Source organism: Haliotis rufescens, unplaced genomic scaffold (assembly GCF_023055435.1).
Source record: "Haliotis rufescens isolate VD_foot unplaced genomic scaffold, xgHalRufe1.0.p SCAF_10, whole genome shotgun sequence".
NCBI lineage: Eukaryota > Metazoa > Mollusca > Gastropoda > Lepetellida > Haliotidae > Haliotis > Haliotis rufescens.
The window spans coordinates 526,077-546,335 of record NW_025963780.1 but is presented as its reverse complement, the minus strand read 5'-3'; the positions used below and the strand labels follow the sequence as shown (position 1 = coordinate 546,335).

The window sequence follows — 20,259 nt, the reverse complement described above, 5'->3', positions numbered from 1 at the left end:
TGTCGGGAATCGAACCCGGGTCTTCGGCGTGACGAGCAAAAGCTTTAACCACTAGGCTACCCGACCGCCCCTGGGGGGAGGTATGCAGGGAATGCGGATGACTACTTGTCACAGCAGGGATATCCTCAAACTAATTATATAACACGGTAAGACAACATGTTAAAATGAGTGAGTGAGTGAGTGAGTTGGGTTTAACGCCGCTTTTAACAGTATTCCAGTCATATCACGGCGTGTCAGCTTAATGTGGGTGGAAAGCCAGAAGTGATACAGGTCTCAGACGTTTACCACTTCGGTGAAACCCACGAGCACGGGTATGGTGCTGACAAACCTAGAAACATAATCCGGGCGAACCGGGATTCGAACCCACAATCATAGGTTACTGGCGTGCCCACGGGACGCAACTCTGCACAGCGAATTGCGGCGCCACACACCATTCACATGCGAGTCAACTTGTGACCCAATAAACGTGTTCGTAGTGACAAAGCAAATCTACCTTTGTGACGGAACAAATTCCAATTTTTCATTTTCTACCAGAACCGCGGCCGTAACCATTCGCGAGTTCTCGAGTCTTTCCGCCAGGAGCCTTGCAAACTGACGGAATTGGTTAATGGCGTGTAGCGCCAAATGTCTGTGTGTCTGAATCGACTCAAGGGGGTCGTCCATTATGTAAACAGTAAATGCCATACCAATCCACCTCAAATCTGAAAAAAATGACATTCCCGAAAATTCAGATTTTTATATTCAAGGTCAACTTGGTGCATGTTTTAACTTTACTAATATTCCTTGTAACATATGTCTCAAAGACATGAAAGTATGATATGCGAGCTTTGCAACTGTCTAAGTGTGTTCTACTTGGTGAGGAGGAAAATACCCAAATTATAACTTAAACACACCAGTATGAACTTTTACAAGTATATGCAAACAATGACATCTCTTTCATCGCCACTTCCCTCAAATTTCTAGTCTTAAAAAAACCAACCAGTTTCTGCCAGTCCAAAACCCACATGCCTGTTGATGTAACCCTGCCCCAGAAACTGACAATGCTATAACAATATTTCACAACCCCTGGAAGTTGACCTTGACCTCAGACAAATCTCAAACAACCTTTTTAACCTTTTCAAACCAGCGCCCACCCTGAAGAGTGTATAAACCAAGTTTAATAAGTTAGTGATATATGATGAACTTGTTTTCTTTCTCGTGACCTTGACCTTTAACCTTTAACCTTTAACCTTCACAGAGCATGTGCTAGAGGAATTATCCAGGGCCATTTGTATGTAGAATAATCTGCCACATAATCTGTCCATAATCTATGTGCAGCAGTCATTCGATACATGACCTGAGGTTGTGACAAAATTGTCACATTGATTGTTTGGTTGGTTTGTTGTTTAACGCCGCACTCAGCAATATTCCAGCTATATGACAGCGGTCTGTAAATAATCGAGTCTGTACCAGACAATCCAGTGATTAATATCATGAGCATCGATCCACGCAATTGGGATCGATGACATGCATCAACCAAGTCAGCGAGCCTGACCACCCGATCCCGTTAGTCGCCTTTTACGACAAGCAAAGTCACCTTTTACGGCAAGCATGGGTTGCTGAAGACCTATTCTACCCCGGAATCTCCACGGGTCTTGTCACATTGAAGCAAACATGAAAGATACGACTGATAACGTTGTTCTAATGTCCAAGTGACGAAATGAAAAAACGACCTTAAAACACTACATTTGGATATCTTTAACGTGGCGTCGCTGGTGCTTGGAAATTGCTTTGATCTGGGGGAAATGAGCACATTTTCAAGATTATAAGCCTACTTTAAACATTTATGGCGTTGCTCGAGTGACCTGCGGGGTTGTGAAGACCTCTCGTTTCGACATGCCGCGAATATATTCTACACATTCCTGTCTTAAAATCCGCAGTCGTACTTGACCCACCGATGTAAGTGATTCAGCAGTTTTAAGACAGTTTACATTCTCAGTACTTCTTACTGATCGTAAAACGGTAATAAAACGGTATTAAAGCGGTCCACAGGCGCGACGGTACCTATACGCGTATTATTCCATTTAAAGGCGGATCTACGTGTACGTTTAAGCATACTCGGAAGCTGAAGTAAACAGCACGGCAGAATTATTTAAGCTATTAAACAATTCAACCCCGGTAAATATCGATGTATCTAAAATGAAGACAGGAACTGCATTGTTTGTAAGTTCAGAAAAAAAGAAATATTTTTATTATGCGTGTGTGAATTAATTGACCAGTGATAAAAGCAAATTTATGTGCGCACTATCTGATGAAGTGTGTCCTTTGAACTCAAACTCAAAAGCCCCCGTTACACTATCAAAAACTTTGATAAAAAACTTGGTCAAAGTCCATTTTGATGGAATAGAAACCGATCCTATTTCTCGTCAAACTTTCCTTTCAACTCAAACTCTAAAGCCCCCGTTACACTATCGAAAACTTTGATCAAAAACTTGGTCAAAGTCCATTTTGATGGAATAGAAACCGATCCTATTTCTTGTCAAACTTTGATCCAAGTTTGATGACGTTGATTTAATTTAGCCAACCAGACTGCAAGGAACATTTACCCCTTTTCAACCGGAAGTGCATAGAGTCAAGTCAAAATGAGTCAACTATTTTGGACTGACGAGATGTTGGAAGAATTAATTGATTTGTTTCAACAACGAGAAGCCATTCTCGGGAACAAATATGGCTTTGCCTACCCCGACGCCGCCTTCTCAACATGGCAATACACAAAATACATATGACAACAGCAAAAAATTCTTCGTCAGTAGCATCTTCTTTGGCAAGATAATTCCCATCAAAACTTTGATGAGTGTAAACAGTCCAACTTGGAGAGACAGAGAGAGAGAGGGAGAGAGAGAGAGAGAGAGACAGAGAGAGGGGGGGGGGAGAGAGAGGGAGAAAGAGAGGGGAGGGAGACACAGAGAGAAAGAGAGAGGGAGAGACGGGGAGGAGACAGAGAGAGGGAGAGAGACACACACACAGGGGGACAGACAGAGGGAGAGAGAGAAAGAGAGAGAGAGAGAGGGAGGGAGGGACAGAGACTGTCAACACACTGCTCGACGAAGCTCCAAAGTTGTGAAGGTGGTTTTCGTTTCAGCAAAATCCAAGGATTGGAAGTATACGACTATGGGATTCTGACTTCTAAGGGCCATCCTCTCTTTTCTACTTGTACGGTTATATTCGAAACGTCAACGCCAGAGAGTAACCAGTCTCGAATATCAGCAGAAACAGATTCCATGGGCACATTGGCAAAAAAGGCAACATTGTGATGAACATTGTAGGAATTGATTATCTAATATCACACAGTGTTCGCGAAAAGACAAGAGTAATCATTTTCTGTCTACCGGAAAAATCCACCACTCACACAATTTTCATTCAAACATTTTGCCCCACGCCGCACTCAGCAATTCTCCAGCCATATAACGACTGCCAGTATACAATTCAGTCGGTAGTGACCTTGGATTAATTGAGGACGAGTATCACTTTTTACTAGTATGCCCGCATTATGATTAACTAAGAAAAGTATATTTACCAAAATATTTTATGTAAACCATTGTACATTTAAGTTTAAACTATTAATGACCACTATCAACATTGAAACCATAAGAAATCTTTCTATGTACAATATATCATGCTTTTATACAAAGAAAATCAAGTTTGGAAATTATATGATTGTACCAACAGCTCCTGTAATCATGATTGTACTATAGGCCTGTGGCCTCCTCAGTGCGTTGAATAAAGAAATTGAATTCAGTCGGTAACAGACAATCCAGTGATCGATATAATGAGCAACGATCCCCGCCAGGCTACGGCGCCACAAGGTTCGCCACGACTACGAACGGAGTCAAAACTCCGATTCGCATGTATTACGCACAGGGGGCGGTCGGGTAGCCTAGTGGTTAAAGCGTTCGCTCGTCACGCTGAAGACCCTTGTTCGATTCCAAACATGGGTACAATGTGTGAAGCCCATTTCTGGTGTCCGCCGTGATATTGCTGGAATATTGCTAAAAGCGGCGTAAAACCATACTCACTCACTATTACGCACAGCCTACAAAGGCGGATGGGTGAGCGTGTTTTGGAAGCTTATACCCTGTGGGTTTCTCGGGCTTCGGTCTTGCCCCACACTTCCTTGGGCGAGTGACCTTGTTGGAAATATTTCTCTGTTCACCCAGCACTTAAAGGGTACCCGGTAGGATGAGATAGTAATGTGACTGTTAACCTTGTAAGACCTCATAACCGAGGGTTTGATTCTAAAAATGAAATCCGAGTGCACACTGCTCCATTGAACAGGGTAATAATGCAGCACCTGCGTTAGGGTGTGGATTTGGCGTATGATGTATGTACACATTATTGTATAATATTATATTATTGTATTGTTTATAAAAGACCGCCTCCGTGGTCTAGTGGTAGAGCGTCCGCCCGGAGAGCCGAAGGTCCGGGATCGATCCCCGGCCGCGTCATACCAAAAGATGTTAAAAGATGGTACTTGTTGTTACCCTGTGTGGCGTTTGGCATTAAGGGGCTAAAAGAAGGACTGGTCGGCTCGGAGTCAGTATACTGTGTCTGAGTGGGGTATTCATGTTAAACTGCGGCATGGTATCTCAGTGAGCTAGCACTATAAATCGGCATCAGTCCGGACTAGTACAAGCAGCCACACAAACACACACACGTACATGCACGTCGCTATATAAGTGCAATAATCTTGGACGCGACGTTAAACCCCATTTCACCTCACCTATTTGTAAAAAACCCAACTCTCCTGAACAGGGAGGTGATGTCGGGTAGCCTAGTGGTTAAAGCGTTCTCTCGTCACGCAGAAGACCCGGGTTCGATTCCCGACATGGGTACAATGTGTGAAGCCCATTTCTGGTGTCCCCCGCTGTGATATTGCTGGAATATTGCTAAAAGCGGCGTAAAACCATACTCACTCACTCCTGGACATAACACGGCTCAGCTGATGATACATCTTCTTATGGCGTGAGAAAAAAGCTCCATCCACGTCTCAAAACTAAATAACCTCACTGTGTTACTAAACCGGTATAATTACTACACCTTTTCGAAGGGTCTTCGTGTCAATGGTTACTAATTCACTGGTGCACGTTCTAGCATTAAAGCGAGTTCCGAATCACGACACATTAATGCTCAACGCATCACATTGAATTACATCTGAATCAGATGATTGAGCAAAGTCGGAATGCAACATCAAAACGCTCAAACATTAAATCGTATTTATGCGCGAGCCTCAAGCAACGACTCCATATGCACGGGAAATCGCAACATGGTGAACGATGTTTTAATGAGAAAAGATTTCGAAATGCGTCAGATTCTGGAAATTCGATAAAATGTTTTTTTAAAGCTGACAGGACCACTTGGAAAATATATGTAAGAACTAACTTGTGAAACTGCAATATCTTTCTTCAGCGGGATGGCGTCAGGCCATTCATATTTTCTGGTGAGATATATAGCCCATGCGGCATTTTAGTCTTTGATGCCTTTATACAGAGTTGCGCTCTTGAATTCGTACACGCATATGGGCGAGAAACCCATTTGAAATAGTAAGTGAGTGAGTTGGTTTAACGCCGCTTATAACAGTATTCAAGTTATATCACAGCATGTCAGCTTAATGTGGGAGGAAAGCCCGAAATGATGCAGGTCTCATACTGTTGCAGTTAGTAAATTATGAGAAGCAGATTCTTGAGAGATGGATAGTATTTTGTACTATCTCATTAATAAATCGATTTGTTAGCGAAATCCTACCGCTCATAAAAAATGGCCGTATTGTCACTGGATCTACATGCGGAGAGATCTTGCGGTAAAGGGAACACAGCGACATCAAGACATATCACTACTCCATTTCGGGGCGGTCTGGTAGCCTAGTGGTTAAAGCCTTCGCTCGTCACGCTGTAGACCCGGGTTCGATTCCCGACATGGGTACAATGTGTGAAGCCCATTTCTGGTGTCCCCCGCCGTGATATTGCTGGAATATTGCTAAAAGCGGCGTAAAACCAAACTCACTCACTCACTACTCCATTTCTGCCTGAGGTTGTTAGAAGGTTGCCGAAAAACCCGAGTTTACCCGAGTGAGATTCGGAATCTAATTAAGGGACGCAACCCTGAACCTACACACTAGACCACCCTTGTTGCTATATACATGTAGACGCAACAAGTACTGTATATATCTCAAGAATGTGCTTCTTCCGACACACACACTGCGCACCGCCAGAGGTCATGTTCGACCTGTCTATTTGCATATTCGTAGTGAGAGGTCTTTTCGGAGGACCGGTTCCGGGGTCTAATGGATAGACAGCCTTTGCCCCGAAACAGGAAGCAGGTATTTCGATCCCCGGCTGCTTTATACCAAGTAAACCGATGGTACTTGTTGTCACCCTGCCTGACGTTTGGCTTTTAGGAGAGAAATGAAGCACGGTGTACTGTGTCTGAACGGTGTGTCCATGTTAGTGAGTGAGTTTGGTTTTACGCCGCTTTTAGCAATATTCCAGCAATATCACGGCGGGAGACACCAGAAATGGGCTTCACACATTGTACCAATGTCGGGAATCGAACCCGGGTCTTCGGCGTGAGGAGCGAACGCTTTAACCACTAGGCTACCCTTGTTAAACATGTCTCCATGTTAAAATCTACAGCATGGTTATATCAGCGAACTAGTATAAGTCCGGGCTAGTACAAGCAAACACGCACGTACGCACGCACGCATTCACGCACGCACGCACACACATGCACGTCGGTCTATAAGGATAACGATCTTGAAGGTGACGACAAACCCCATTTAATCTTACCACGCCTGTTTTTACACATACACTTTGTATAGCTGTGTTATTGAGATCGATCTTACAGATCAAATAAACAACGTAAATAAATCAACCCAGGATAATCATTCTCTGAATAAAACATGTATCACATCAAATATTTCTTCGCGTGGCCTACAGCTTCTACATAAAGAAATAATACATATACGAAACGTCGAAGTGAAATAATAAATATTGTTTACCTATTTTCTCCTAGCGGGACCAACGTTCGCTACTTCCTTTGAAAACACTCAAGGACACTAGTGGATTTCTTGGTTGCATACAATACGTCACATGCCTCTATTTGTCTGCTTGTATTGCTGTTTTCAACGTCACTACACAAACATAACACCCCCTCCCCACCTCCCCAACACCACCCCCGGATCTAAAAACAAATCATTGCCACACATTGGCAGAACCGATTTACACACAGCGACAACGAGTCTTCATTGTTTTAAAAGAATACATGTTTGTGTTGTGTTTTTATCACATTGATAGCTGGTTTGTCAAAACCTGTTTACTTTGAAGCTCTTCTAAAATAAATCTGAACAATCAATGGTCTCAGTTGATATTGTAGCCCTCGCAACGTAACGTCTAAGTACATATCGGCGGAGGATAAAAAAAACCGACATCTAACTTCCTTGTGTAGACTATATAGCGTTATAAGGACATGTCGACCATATAATAATAATAATAATAATGATGATGATGATGATGATGATAATGATGACGACGACAACGACGATGTTGATGATGATGATGATGATGATAATGATAATGATAATGATAATACGATGGTTCCACTAGTCTCTTCAATAACAACTGTTCTTATAGGACTTAAACGTATGGATCGGGCGACTCAAAATGAGATCAGTGTCTTTATGAAGTGTGTCATGAGACATCCTCGTGCTAGGAACATCTTAATCGGAATATAAAAACGAAGCAAAATAATCAACATTTTTTTCAGAGGAGTATGATGGAGTTGTCCCCTCGCGCGAACTTCACATGACGCAAAGGTGACAGATTATGACAGATGCTTTTTCATTGACCTTATTACGCCATTGTTAAGAACAGTTCGTTGGAACAATTGAGTCAGTTCGCCGGAGGCAGAGACCTAACGAGCGCTACAGAGATGCTACCTTGCAGCAGAAACGTGCCAGTAAATCATAGTCTATTCAAACCCGATGAGTTAATCTTTGTCTTGTATTGGAAGCAATGTTCAATGTCAACGAAAAATACTGATGTTGCTTCAACGCTCATGAGTGTGATTTGTATGTATACTATATGACGCTTGTGACGAAAGTCACAACAAGAACTTTTATTTCAAGAACAGTAACAAACAAAGTCATGGCTGCCTCCTATGATCGATGCCACCAAGCTCCCTGACTGATGTCATCCACTTCCCTGACCGATGTCATCCACCTCCCTGACCGATATCATCCACCTCCCTGACTGATGTCATCCACCTCCCTGACTGATGTCATCCACCTCCCTGACTGATGTCATCCACCTCCCTGACTGATGTCATCCACCTCCCTGACAGATGTCATCCACCTCCCTGACTGATGTCATCCACCTCCCTGACCGATATCATCCACCTCCCTGACTGATGTCATCCACCTCCCTGACTGATGTCATCCACCTCCCTGACTGATATCATCCACCTCCCTGACTGATGTCATCCACCTCCCTGACCGATATCATCCACCTCCCTGACTGATGTCATCCACCTCCCTGACTGATGTCATCCACCTCCCTGACTGATGTCATCCACCTCCCTGACAGATGTCATCCACCTCCCTGACCGATGTCATCCACCTCCCTGACTGATGTCATCCACCTCCCTGACCGATATCATCCACCTCCCTGACTGATGTCATCCACCTCCCTGACTGATGTCATCCACCTCCCTGACTGATGTCATCCACCTCCCTGACAGATGTCATCCACCTCCCTGACCGATGTCATCCACCTCCCTGACTGATGTCATCCACCTCCCTGACTGATGTCTTCTACCTCCCTGACTGATGTCATCCACCATCTCGATATTTATCATTGATGAATGATGAATGGTAAGCAATCACCACATAATCGTAATTTAGAAAACACTTAGACTTCTTAAACGTACTTTTAGAACGTAAAACTAATTGAAGTTAACAAACGTGGGATTAGAACAGACTCATGTAGGCGTCTTGTTCATGTGTCCATTTGAACTTGGCATTACACAAATCTCTTCAGTATTTGAAAAGCTTAAAGATAACTGACATATTCTTTATGCGCAAAATACAAATCATTCTACTACATTTACTTCAAGACTTCCCTTTTGTGAGTGAAATTGCTTTTTGAAATTGGAATTGCAAAACTTCCTTCTGAACGCTAGAATAAAATCAATCATGATGAAAGAAGAAAGGAACGCGGACGCCGATTTAAGACGAAAAAAAATAATGTCTGGTGTTTCTTTTTTACAAAATTCTGATGGTGTTACATCACCTGTTGAAATTTGTCCGCTGTAAATAGCAACTAACAACAACCAAGATTCAGTTTCAATTGCGTAAATTATACAAGCATCACTGGCCATGTTAGAAGACAGTTGCCAATCAGGCTGTAATCATCACAATGGCAGAGAATGTATTGACCGGAATATGTTGCTTTCGCAGAAAGAAATTCAAGATTTGATATGCCAAGCTTATGTCGATTGGACTTGTCTAAATGCTGCAACTATTTGATTAACGTTTGCCTTAAAGAGAAGCCGGGTCATGAAATTAAGACTTTATCCCCAAATTGAACTTGGTCTGAAAATATAAACACCAAGTTCTATTAAACGCTCGGTCAATTGTCACATTACTGTGTGTGTGTGCGTTTTTCTTGACACTTGTCTGTGTCACCTCCGTGAATCATGAGCAATCGTCATCATCATCATCATCATCTTCATCATCATCATCATCATCATCATCTTCCTCTACTTCGTCGTGTAGCATCACTAACCTCTCTGCACTTCTGCGGAGATTTCAAGTATGTTGGTCTTTGTGGTGAAAGCGAGAGGGCGTGAAATAGGGTTTAACGTAAAGATTATTGCACTTATAATCCTAGTATACTGACTCCGAGCTGAACAGTTTTAGCCCCTTAACGCTGAGCACCGTCCAGCCTAAAAACAAGTACCATCTTTTAAAGCCTTTTGGTATGACGCGGCCGGGATCGAACCACGGACTTTCCGGGCAGAGGCTCAATCCATAAGATGAAGATCACGGTGTCTTTGGGGTGCAAGGCTTCCAGTAGAACAGGCAGAACGTAGCGGATACGTTGCACAGTCCCCAAACCTTCCCTCCCTAGCAGACCCGTGAAGATCCGGGGTAGAATAGGTCTTCAGCAACCCATGCTTGCCGTAAAAGACGACTTTGCTTGTCGTAAGAGGCGACTAACGGGGTCGAGTGGTCAGGCTTGCTGACTTGGTTGATGCATGTCATCGATCCCATGTGATCGATGCTCATGATTTTAATCACTGGATTGTCTGGTCCAGACTGGATTATTTACAGACCGCCGTCATATGGCTGGAATATTGCTGAGTGCGGCATTAAACAACAAACCAACCAACCAACAACCCTTTCTAGCAAGATTACATCATTGGCCTTTCTTGGTATTGAAAATGAAGCGTTGTCACCGAGCGGATGTGTGACATTTTGGCTTCGGTGTAGACACTCTTTCTATTGATGGCCATGGACAGAAGACCTTGTCATTAATTACAACTAGATAACTAAGCCATCATGTCTCCAATCCGCAAGCCTCGAACCGTGTCCACAAAGCTGTCTTAAGGCATAGCTTTTTAACAGTCGGAGCGGAAGATTGCTTTGTGCAAGTGAGAACTTCAAATGGATTTAGTTGTACACCCAGGTACACAATGTTCACGGCTGACTAATGAACAACAAGGTTATCCAATATGGCTACCGTCGTGGTCGTGCTGAAAATTGGATCAGAATCTCTTGGTCAAATATAAATGCCGTTACTGGGGGTTAGTGTATCATTACGTGATACGCTTGACCACGCCAATCGTATTTAGAGGGACTGCGGAGGCATGGTAAGATACGATGGTCAAAAGTAAAGAGCTTTTCATGTTGAGTTATCAGCGGAGTGCACGAATACATACATCACTTCACTATCAGCTATACTGGCTGACTAAGGTTAAATGGCATGCAGTTTTAGAAATATGCTGGGCAAAATTGATTAAATTAGTTGGATTTAGGGAAACTTTGAATATGTTTCAGTCAATTGACGGGGTGTCAGAATAATGTGGGAGGATAACCATATTGAGTGAGTGAGTGAGTGAGTATGGTTTTACGCCGCTGTTAGCAATATTCCAGCAATATCACGACGGGGACACCAGAAATGGGCTTCACACGTTGTCCCCATCACCGGAATCGAACCCCGATTTTCGGCGTAACGAGTGAACACTTTTACCACTAGGCTTCCCGACCGCCTCTAACCCGTATTGATGAATGTCAATAATGTTTGATGATGGCTACGAAGGCGGGTATTGTAAGTTAGTGAGTGTATATGGTTTTACGCCGCTTTTGGCAATATCCAGCAAAATCACGGCGGGGGCACTAGAAATGGACTTCACAGATTATACCTATGTGGGGAATTAAACCCTGGCCTTTCGCGCAGACCCTTTAAACTGTAGGCAAACAAATCAAGAATTGTAAGCAGGACGAATCTTTCATTCGAACCCAGGACCACAGGATTCTGAAGGGACGCAACTCGTATTGCAGCCAATGAGACCAAAGTGGAAAAGAACATTGTCACACAGATAGAGTCACGTTGGACATCGTTATTTAAAAGGGACCTTACTTAGCACTAATATTTCTCTTTATATGACTTAGTTTATTTCTTGGTGTCAGGGCAATAAAGAAAACATTTTTTTTCCTCAAACATACTATCGGCTAGATAATGAGAAACACGCACATGTGGCATAACAGCCCGGCGCCGTTATGGAGGTAAAGTTTTTCGCCCGTGTTCCACTTACAGACAGATCAAGTCTGTTAGGACAAATGTAATAAGTTAATGTTCGTTTTGTTGGAACGATAAAAAAATTCTCTCAACTGTCAATTTGCAGCATTATTCTATTATTATTAACTGAAACAAATGTTACATGGCAACCATATCATGAGGTCATACCAAGGCCGGGCAAAGCAATGTAAACTGTTATTTCTCTATTTATAACACGTCCGTTGTCTCAAACGGTTAAACTAGAATGAGTAACATCTTTTTTAAAGTTGTTTTCAATTATTTGTAGAAAATAATCAATCACGGTTACTTCCATTAAGTTGAATGTCAAAATGATGCATGGTCAGGCCCATGAAAATCTTTCGAAAATGGGACATCGTATTAAACCCGGACTATTAGCTAGTCCATAAAATCGTCTATTACACAACAAAATGTAATTAATTTCCACATAAATAAGTATTTTCCTGATGCTATGGAAGAGAGCTGACTAGACTGGATTTTTACGGTTACATATATCCCACAGTCATGGAGCAGGACCATAACAAACTGTTAGGCTAACGGTAATGGTAACCGCAAGCTAGATCGCCGTGCTCAAGGCCTGGGCTTGAGATTATTTTCATCCCAAGAACTGTATTGCCGGCGTGATAGGCACCCCTGCAAAGCTTCAGTCATTCTATATAGTTCAACACCACTGTTATCTTACCGTGGGTACATCACGCTGTGGCAATGTTCATAAGATATGTGTGTGTCTGTCTCTGTGCCTCTGTGTCTGTCTCTGAATCTGTGTGTGTGTTTCTATGTCTTTGTGTGTCGCCGAGTCTCTGAGTCCGTGTGTTTGTGTGTGTCTGAGTCTGTGTGTGTGTCTGAGTCTGTATGTGTGTGTCTGAGTCTGTGTGTGTGTCTGAGTCTGTATGTGTGTGTCTGAGTCTGTGTGTGTGTTTCTGTGTCTTTGTGTGTCTCTGAGTCTGTGTGTGTGTCTGAGTCTGTGTGTGTGTGTTTCTGTGTCTGTGTGTGTGTGTGTGTGTGTCTGAGTCTGTCTGTGTGTGTATCTGAGTCTGTGTGTGTGTTGCTGTGTCTTTGTGTGTCGCTGAGTCTCTGAGTCTGTGTCTGTGTGTTTCTGTGTCTTTGTGTGTGTGTGTCTGAGTCTGTGTGTGTGTCTGAGTCTGTGTGTGTGTGTGTTTCTGTGTCTTTGTGTGTCGCTGAGTCTCTGAGTCTGTGTCTGAGTCTCTGTGTGTGTGTTTCTGTGTCTTTGTGTGTCGCTGAGTCTCTGTATGTGTCATGTGTGTGTCTGAGTCTGTGTGTGTGTGTCCCCTAGTTTGTGTATGTTTCTCTCTGAGTGTGTGTATGTGTGTGTCTGAGTTTCTGTGTGTGTGTCCCCAAGTTGGTTTATGTTTCTCTCTGAGTGTGTGTGTCTGAATCTCTGTGTGTGTGTGTGTCTGAGTCCGTGTGTCTGAGTCTCTCTCTGTGTGTGTGTCCCTAAGTCTCTGTATGTTTCTCTCTGAGTGTGTGTGTGTCTGAGTATGTGTGTGTGTCTCTCTGAGTGTGTGCTTGTGTGTCTCAGTCTATGTGTGTGTCTATGCCCGAGTCTCTCTGCGTATGTGTGTATGTGTGAGTCTCTGTATGTGTCTCTCTGAGTGTGTGCTTGTGTGTCTCAGTCTATGTGTGTGTCTATGCCTGAGTCTCTCTGCGTGTGTGTGTGTGTGTGTGTGTGTGTGTGTGTGTGTGTGTGTGTGTGTGTGTGTGTGTGTGTGTGTGTGTGTGTGTGTGTGATGGTGATTACGAAGCCAATAACCTTTCGTTTTAATGTTCTGTCTAAATTACCTTTTTCTGTAATCGAATGTAAAAATGTAATCGAGCTGCACTGCTCCATCCCACATATATGAAACATGTACACTCCAGTTGTTTTTACATGAGATGTACAGTGTCATTTATAATACAGAGGGCGTTCATCATTGCGCAAGTAACGTCAGAAGCTGTTTCTGCATCGTACATCTGCTGTCGTGATGAAGGAATATCTCGTAATAAAACGTCCACAGCAATGAACTTTGAGACATTTATGTGGCATATCGCACGCAATCATGTTCAGCTGGAACTGCTTATAAGAACTGCCATTACAGTCTTAGCTCCAACGATCTCTGACCCACCATCGATGTAATGTATTGCGCTTGAAGGATCAGATGTTAATTCCGTGAACTTGTCACATTTCGACAAAGGTCCAAGACTGTCAGTATGTCCCAAAGGATATTCGATCATAAATGTGTTTTTCTTTAGCGTGTTTGTTGTTTAACGCCTCACCCAGCAATATTCGAGCGAAATGCCGTCGATCTGCAAATAATCGAGACTGGACCAGACTCTTTAATTGTACTTGTGTAGTAGTTGGCAGAGTGAGTGAGTGAGTGAGTGAGTTGGGTTTTACGCCGCTTTTAACATTATTCCAGTTATATCACGGCGTGTCAGCTTAATGTGTGAGGAAAGCCCGAAGTGATGCAGGTCTCAGACGTTTACCACTTCGGTGAAACCCACGAGCACGGGTATGGTGCTGACAAACCTAGAAACATAATTGGGGCGAACCGGGATTCGAACCCACAATCATAGGTTTCTGGCGTGCCCAAGGGACGCAACTCTGCACAGCGAATCGCGGCGCCTTAGACGACGGGGCCACCCGTGCCCCCAGTAGTTGGCAGAAGGTGAATAGATTGAAACTATTGGTTTAACATCCCAAGATTTCTTGTGCCCTCCCTTGGAACAGTTACGTGATCTGTTGATTGACCTGAAATGTCCCAGAGAAACATACTTTCAGGTCTTCACACTGACCATGACCTTCACTGATCCAATATGGCGGCAGGTCCTTCTCGGCCAGAACACTTAACTAAACGCCATCATCTAAATTATGATGACTCTACAGCGACCATGCAGCTCAAATTTGGTCATTTCTTTGACTGTTTCTTGTTATGTGAATTCACTGACATTAGTGTTTTCAGGAAATACCAAGTCTAAGTACAGATGTCATTTAACAGAATAATAACGTGACTGCTTCATTGAAGACATTTAATTATATTAAGTCCAATTGTAATGCGCAAGATTCCATAAACCAAGTGATCGCTCAAGGCGCTACCGGTCGCTGGATCAATGCACACTCAAATTTCATTTTCAGCTTCCTGGGAAGTATCAGGCCCCATCATCTACATGAGACGCCAGAAAATACCGTGATTTCTTACCACCATCTCACCCTACCGGTTACCGACGATCAGTGATCCATTCGTATAATCGCCACAGCTGTTGTGCCTTTTGCGTCCCATGGACTCTGTTTTTCTGCAGTAAATCGAGACTGGTTGATCTCTGGCGTTGATGTTTAAGGTAAACGTGAGACCTGTGTGCCGCACACAATCACGTGCTTCCATGAGAGCGTTATCAACGCGAGATAACGTGCTCCATGAAAAAATCAGGTTTCCCGAGATAAAAATATATTCAATCCAGAAAATCAATCAGAATAAAACAGTTGATTGATGCCACAGTCTCAAATTTCACTTTAATCGATATAAACTACGGTTATTATGAACTCGAGGGGACCACTAATTTTAATTCGTAATAACCGTAGTTCGTTATAAGCATACATACAGCATATATACCCACAAATGGTCGGAACTAAAAAATAAGTTCGTTATATTGGTCAGTTCGTTATAAACGTAGTTTACTGTAATTACCAATAAATTGTTATCTGGAATGCCTGTACGTACGTCCTAACTTGATATTTAAATAACATGCATAAAAAAGAATTAGATATATTTATAATATTTCATGTCAATCCCGATAAGTTTAAATGACGATTGTGTCTGTAAATTATTTTGACTCGAGGGGCGGTCGGGTAGCCTAGTGGTTGGTTTGTTCTCACTCTGCCGGCAGATTATATGGATTAATTAAGTCTAATTAAATCTAATCCGCATTAGTCGGATTACGCAATGTCCGGAAGTGTGGTCTGCAAAGTGCCTTTGCAAACAACCCAGATGTGAACTTGTTCGTGAGGAGAGCTTGTTCCCTACCTCTACTGAGACCTGAAGATATCGAAGATTTCTGGTTCAATGCCCTCGAAGCTGCTAACACGGAAGGCCCTTCAATTTCGAAGTTTGCTGATTACGTAACTGAGCAGTGGGTTGAGGGAGAAGACAGAAATATGTGGAACCATTTTGACACGCTAGGTCCACGAATCATGTTGAGGGGTAGCAAGCAAGAATTAACAAAATGACCACCAACCATCCCAACATCTTCAGGTTCATCACCCTCATAAAATCTGAACAATCAATGACAAAAGTGACCATCAGTCAGCTCCAGTCTGGTGGTAAGAAACGCCCCAAGAAGAAACAGTATCGCCAACTGGAGCATGAACTAGACCGCCTGAAAGTCTGTCTTTCGAATAATAGCAAGACAATGATGGAATATGGAGATGCCGTCTCCCACCTGGTTGGATTGTTCTATTTTATTGTGGTGATATAATGTATGATTAATCTGTGTTTAATCCCTCCCTGTCCCTCCCTGTGTTTGTGGATTATCCCGGGAGATTACCTTAATTACCCTAGACAATACCTGCCGGCAAAGTGGGAACACTCCTAGTGGATAAAGCGTTCGCTCGTCACGCCGAAGACCCGGGTTCGATTTCCGACATGGGTACAATGTGTGAAGCCCATTCCTGGTGTCCCCCGCCGTGATGTTGCTGGTAAATTGCTAAAAGCGGCGTAAAACCATATTCACTCACTATATCATTTCACCTCACTGACACTACTAGCGTAAAGTAAACCTCACATACGAGACCATTGTTCGACTTTCAGAGGCAACCGGTAAAACCTGCTATTCCAGGTCGCCTTACTTTCCAGGTACAATGACAACGAATCATCCATGTAATTGACCTGTCGTGGCTAGATGGTATCGTACTTGAGCAACGGACAGACATGAGGTCTAGCTATTCAACTCCTGTGTTATACACAATGGCAAATTAAAAATAAACCATCAAGTGTTTTCTTAAGTTGTTTGGAATTTCTAAGACACAATGCCACCGGTCAGATACGCTGGCATTGTAGGTTGACATTTCCATCTCCGATGAAGTAACGGGCATGACACCACTGCACTGAGGACTAAACCCAGCTAATGGTTCAGTGCGCAAATGCCTACATGGCCAACGATGCACATCATCAACTTACACTTACCTCATCTGACACTGATGAATTCATTTTTCTTCTTTAATTCCCTCTTTGGTAGGATTTGCTCTTTTGATCACCCTTATCGCCTCTGCTGCGACGCTACAGCGGAGGTAAACTTTTTTGTCTTTCACAACGTCGCTTTTAATTAGTTCTCAGGGTAATGCTTTTTAAAGTTGCTCAACAAGACCCATTTATGTAAATACACATTTGACACATTGCAAACTTTGGAAGATCCAGCTCTCGTAACAGATCCACATCGTTTCGTTTCCTCCACATAAAATCAATGTAATGATTTTGTCAAAGCGTCAGTGAATATGTTTTGCTGTCAGTCGATGCTAATCGCAGAACATCAGCAAAGGAACATAAAGAAAATTATTTAACTTGTCCGTGTTCTTTTCAGCAAATGTCAGTTTACCTTGTGACCGAACTCCGTATCGGGTTTAACCAGAAAAGCTAGTATCGATGAACGTGAAATCGTTGTAACTCACCGATCACTTTGAAATCCAACAATGCATATACTCCAAGGAACATGCGCAAGGATCCGAAAATGAACCTGCGTTGACATTTAATGTTCAAGCCGATCCTTTAAGAAACGATTTAACCCAAGACAGCAATTATTGTCGACGTCTCAGGCTTAAGTCGTTACATTTGTTACACTCTAAAGCCTACCATTTTAACGGGCGTTAACTTATTCACTGTGAGTTCCTTCTCACTGCTACAAATGTGGCGAGTGTGTCTGTTGATTTATCCTCGACGAAAAACACTTTCCCTTTTCACAAAAAATAGGAAAAAAACTCACTACACTCTTATATTGACGTCCACAAGTAAATCCTATTCCCAACTGTTTTGTGTACGTCAACAAGCCATCCCAGTCTTGACTTAAAATACTGTCTGCAAATCGTTCGATGTTACTGTCTTCTGAACAAGTTTCCCTTCCGTATCCAGTAGATGAAGACGTTAAGGTTGACAAAGAAATGGTAAAAGACACTCGACTCTTCTCCGCTGCTTTGTATCATCCATCCTCTGATAAAAATCAATAAACTTATGGTACGTTTCAGAACACACAAGGGGAAGCCTGTTAACCCCGCCCACAAACTGTAGCCAACGACGCGGAGATACTTCGTGACGAGTGAACGTTTAATCTCAACTTTACAATCCGCGCTTATGTGAGACGTCTATCCAGCAACAATATCCCTCTTCACTGTCAAGTTTCAAGTCATATCAATAATTCACAACACTGTCCTCCTTGTAAAGCCTTGCTATGAACTCTTGGCCAAAGTGTTTGGGTCTTTGTATTTGTGCATAGAACCGACCCGGTAGTCAAATATCAGCAGATAAATTTATATCTGCTCCTGTGCCACGATTATAAGAATCAATTGCCATACCTGTTTTAAAGCTCAATGACAGATTTCCCGAAAGGAGCACTGAAAGGGGTACGTGGATCCAGATCCGTCACTGAACTTGTAAACTGCGCTTGGATTACCAAACACATCAACTCCGAGAGCACCGCTCCACAGTACTGTCATTCTTGAACCCCTGAGTCGTTTACACCGACCGCTGAACGAACCAAACTCCTCGCCGTGGACTTGTCATAGGTGTGTGATATACTCAGCACTGCGTCCAATGGATGATGGATTCCTCGCGCTGTTATCTGGTACATTCCGCTCTGGCAATTATGCTGACAGGATGTTGAGTATCACGAGGAACGTGGGCATAGAAAGGTGGCTCTCGGATCCCCGGTTATAGTTACAAGCTTACATTTATTCGCACACGAATTCGTAAGATATTTTGGGATTAGCCAACACAAACCTGTAGAAAGAAATGATGGTATTTTCTCATGGAGTCTTTCGCAAACTGGGGTGCAGCTAGTTTAGCGTACAAAACGAGCTGGAGTATTCCAATATCAGATCTTGATAAACATTCTGTGGGTGCGTTGAGGATTTTTCAACATAGAAATGTTGAACGTGATCGGCTTCATTGAAATTCGTCAGTTTGCTGTTTCGAGTTCTCATTTTTGTTATGAAAGGTATAAGGTTTCATGATGTAGTTTCAGCGGCGTGTTTACCTCGCTGGATTAATTCCGATTAATTTCTCCAAGTGTTTTGAAATAAATCAATGAACTGACGAAACACAAAATCGGCCATTGAAGATTATATTTAATTGCAGGCGTCGGGATTCGATCCCTTCGTCCCCTCGTACCGCAAGGCGTTAACAATGGCACTGAACTCGTCAATTTAATGTAGATATTATATCACACATTATTATAAGGTCTTTGGGAGCTGATGTTGTGACGGAAATTATAACTTGTATTAAAACACTTCTCACATCTAAAGGGGGCACGGGTGGCCCAGTCGTCTAGGGCGCCACGATTCGCTGTGCAGAGTTGCGTCCCTTGGGCATGCCAGAAACCTATGATTGTGGGTTGGAATCCCGGTTCGCCCCGATTATGTTTCTAGGTTTGTCAGTACCATACCTGTGCTGGGGGGTTTCACCGAAGTGGTAAACGTCTGAGACCTGCATCACTTCGGGCTTTCCTCCCACATTAAGCTGACACGCCGTGATACAACTGGAATACTGTTAAAAGCGGCGTTAAACCCAACTCACTCACTCTCACATCTGAACAGTAAATATAATTTTTACAAGCCGTAATTGCGCCCCAGGCATGTGTAGTTGCAACATATGTGCAGCATAATTTAGTTTTTCATTTTCATAAATATGTATGTGGAATAAAACTAATCCAAAAATACAGCAAGCGCATCTCAGCAACAGTAGACTAAAATATAACCTATCAAATCTTTAATTACACAATTTATTTATCTCCTCTAATTTTTTATGCTAGTTTCATGTGTTAAATAACTGCCTGGAATTGCTTTTTTTTTTATCAAGACCGGTTTCGTTTTCATAAAATACAATCATATATTCATCAGTCATGGACCGCCTCCGTGGTGTAGTGGTAGAGCGTCCTCCCGGAGAGCGGAAGGTCCGGGGTTCGATCCCCGGCCGCGTCTTACCAAAATAGGTTAAAAGTTGTTGTTACCCTGTCTGGCGCTCGGCATTAAGGGGCTAAAACAAGGACTGGTCAGCTTGGAGTCAGTATACTGTGTCTGAGTGGGATATTCATGTTAAACTGCGGCACTATAAATCGACATCAGTCCGGACTAGTACAAGCAGCCACACACACACACGTACATGCACGTCGCTATATAAGTGCAATAATCTTGGACGCGACGTTAAACCCC

At 42.9% G+C, this 20,259-nt stretch overlaps 1 protein-coding gene across 2 annotated transcripts in view; it reads right to left on the bottom strand.

Annotated features, from left to right (window-relative positions):
- The window catches only part of LOC124112076 (parathyroid hormone/parathyroid hormone-related peptide receptor-like), a 201,280-nt gene that overhangs the window by 98,409 nt on the left and 82,612 nt on the right, over positions 1–20,259 (bottom strand). The window contains exon 1 of one of the 2 annotated variants that reach the window (XM_048386246.1): positions 17,027–18,638. The exons of the other annotated variant lie outside the window; for it this stretch is intronic. Coding sequence (XP_048242203.1) covers positions 17,027–17,050 — 24 coding nt within the window. The 5' untranslated portion in view covers positions 17,051–18,638. Of the gene's footprint in view, positions 1–17,026; positions 18,639–20,259 lie in introns of those variants that run through there. 2 annotated transcript variants of the gene reach the window in all.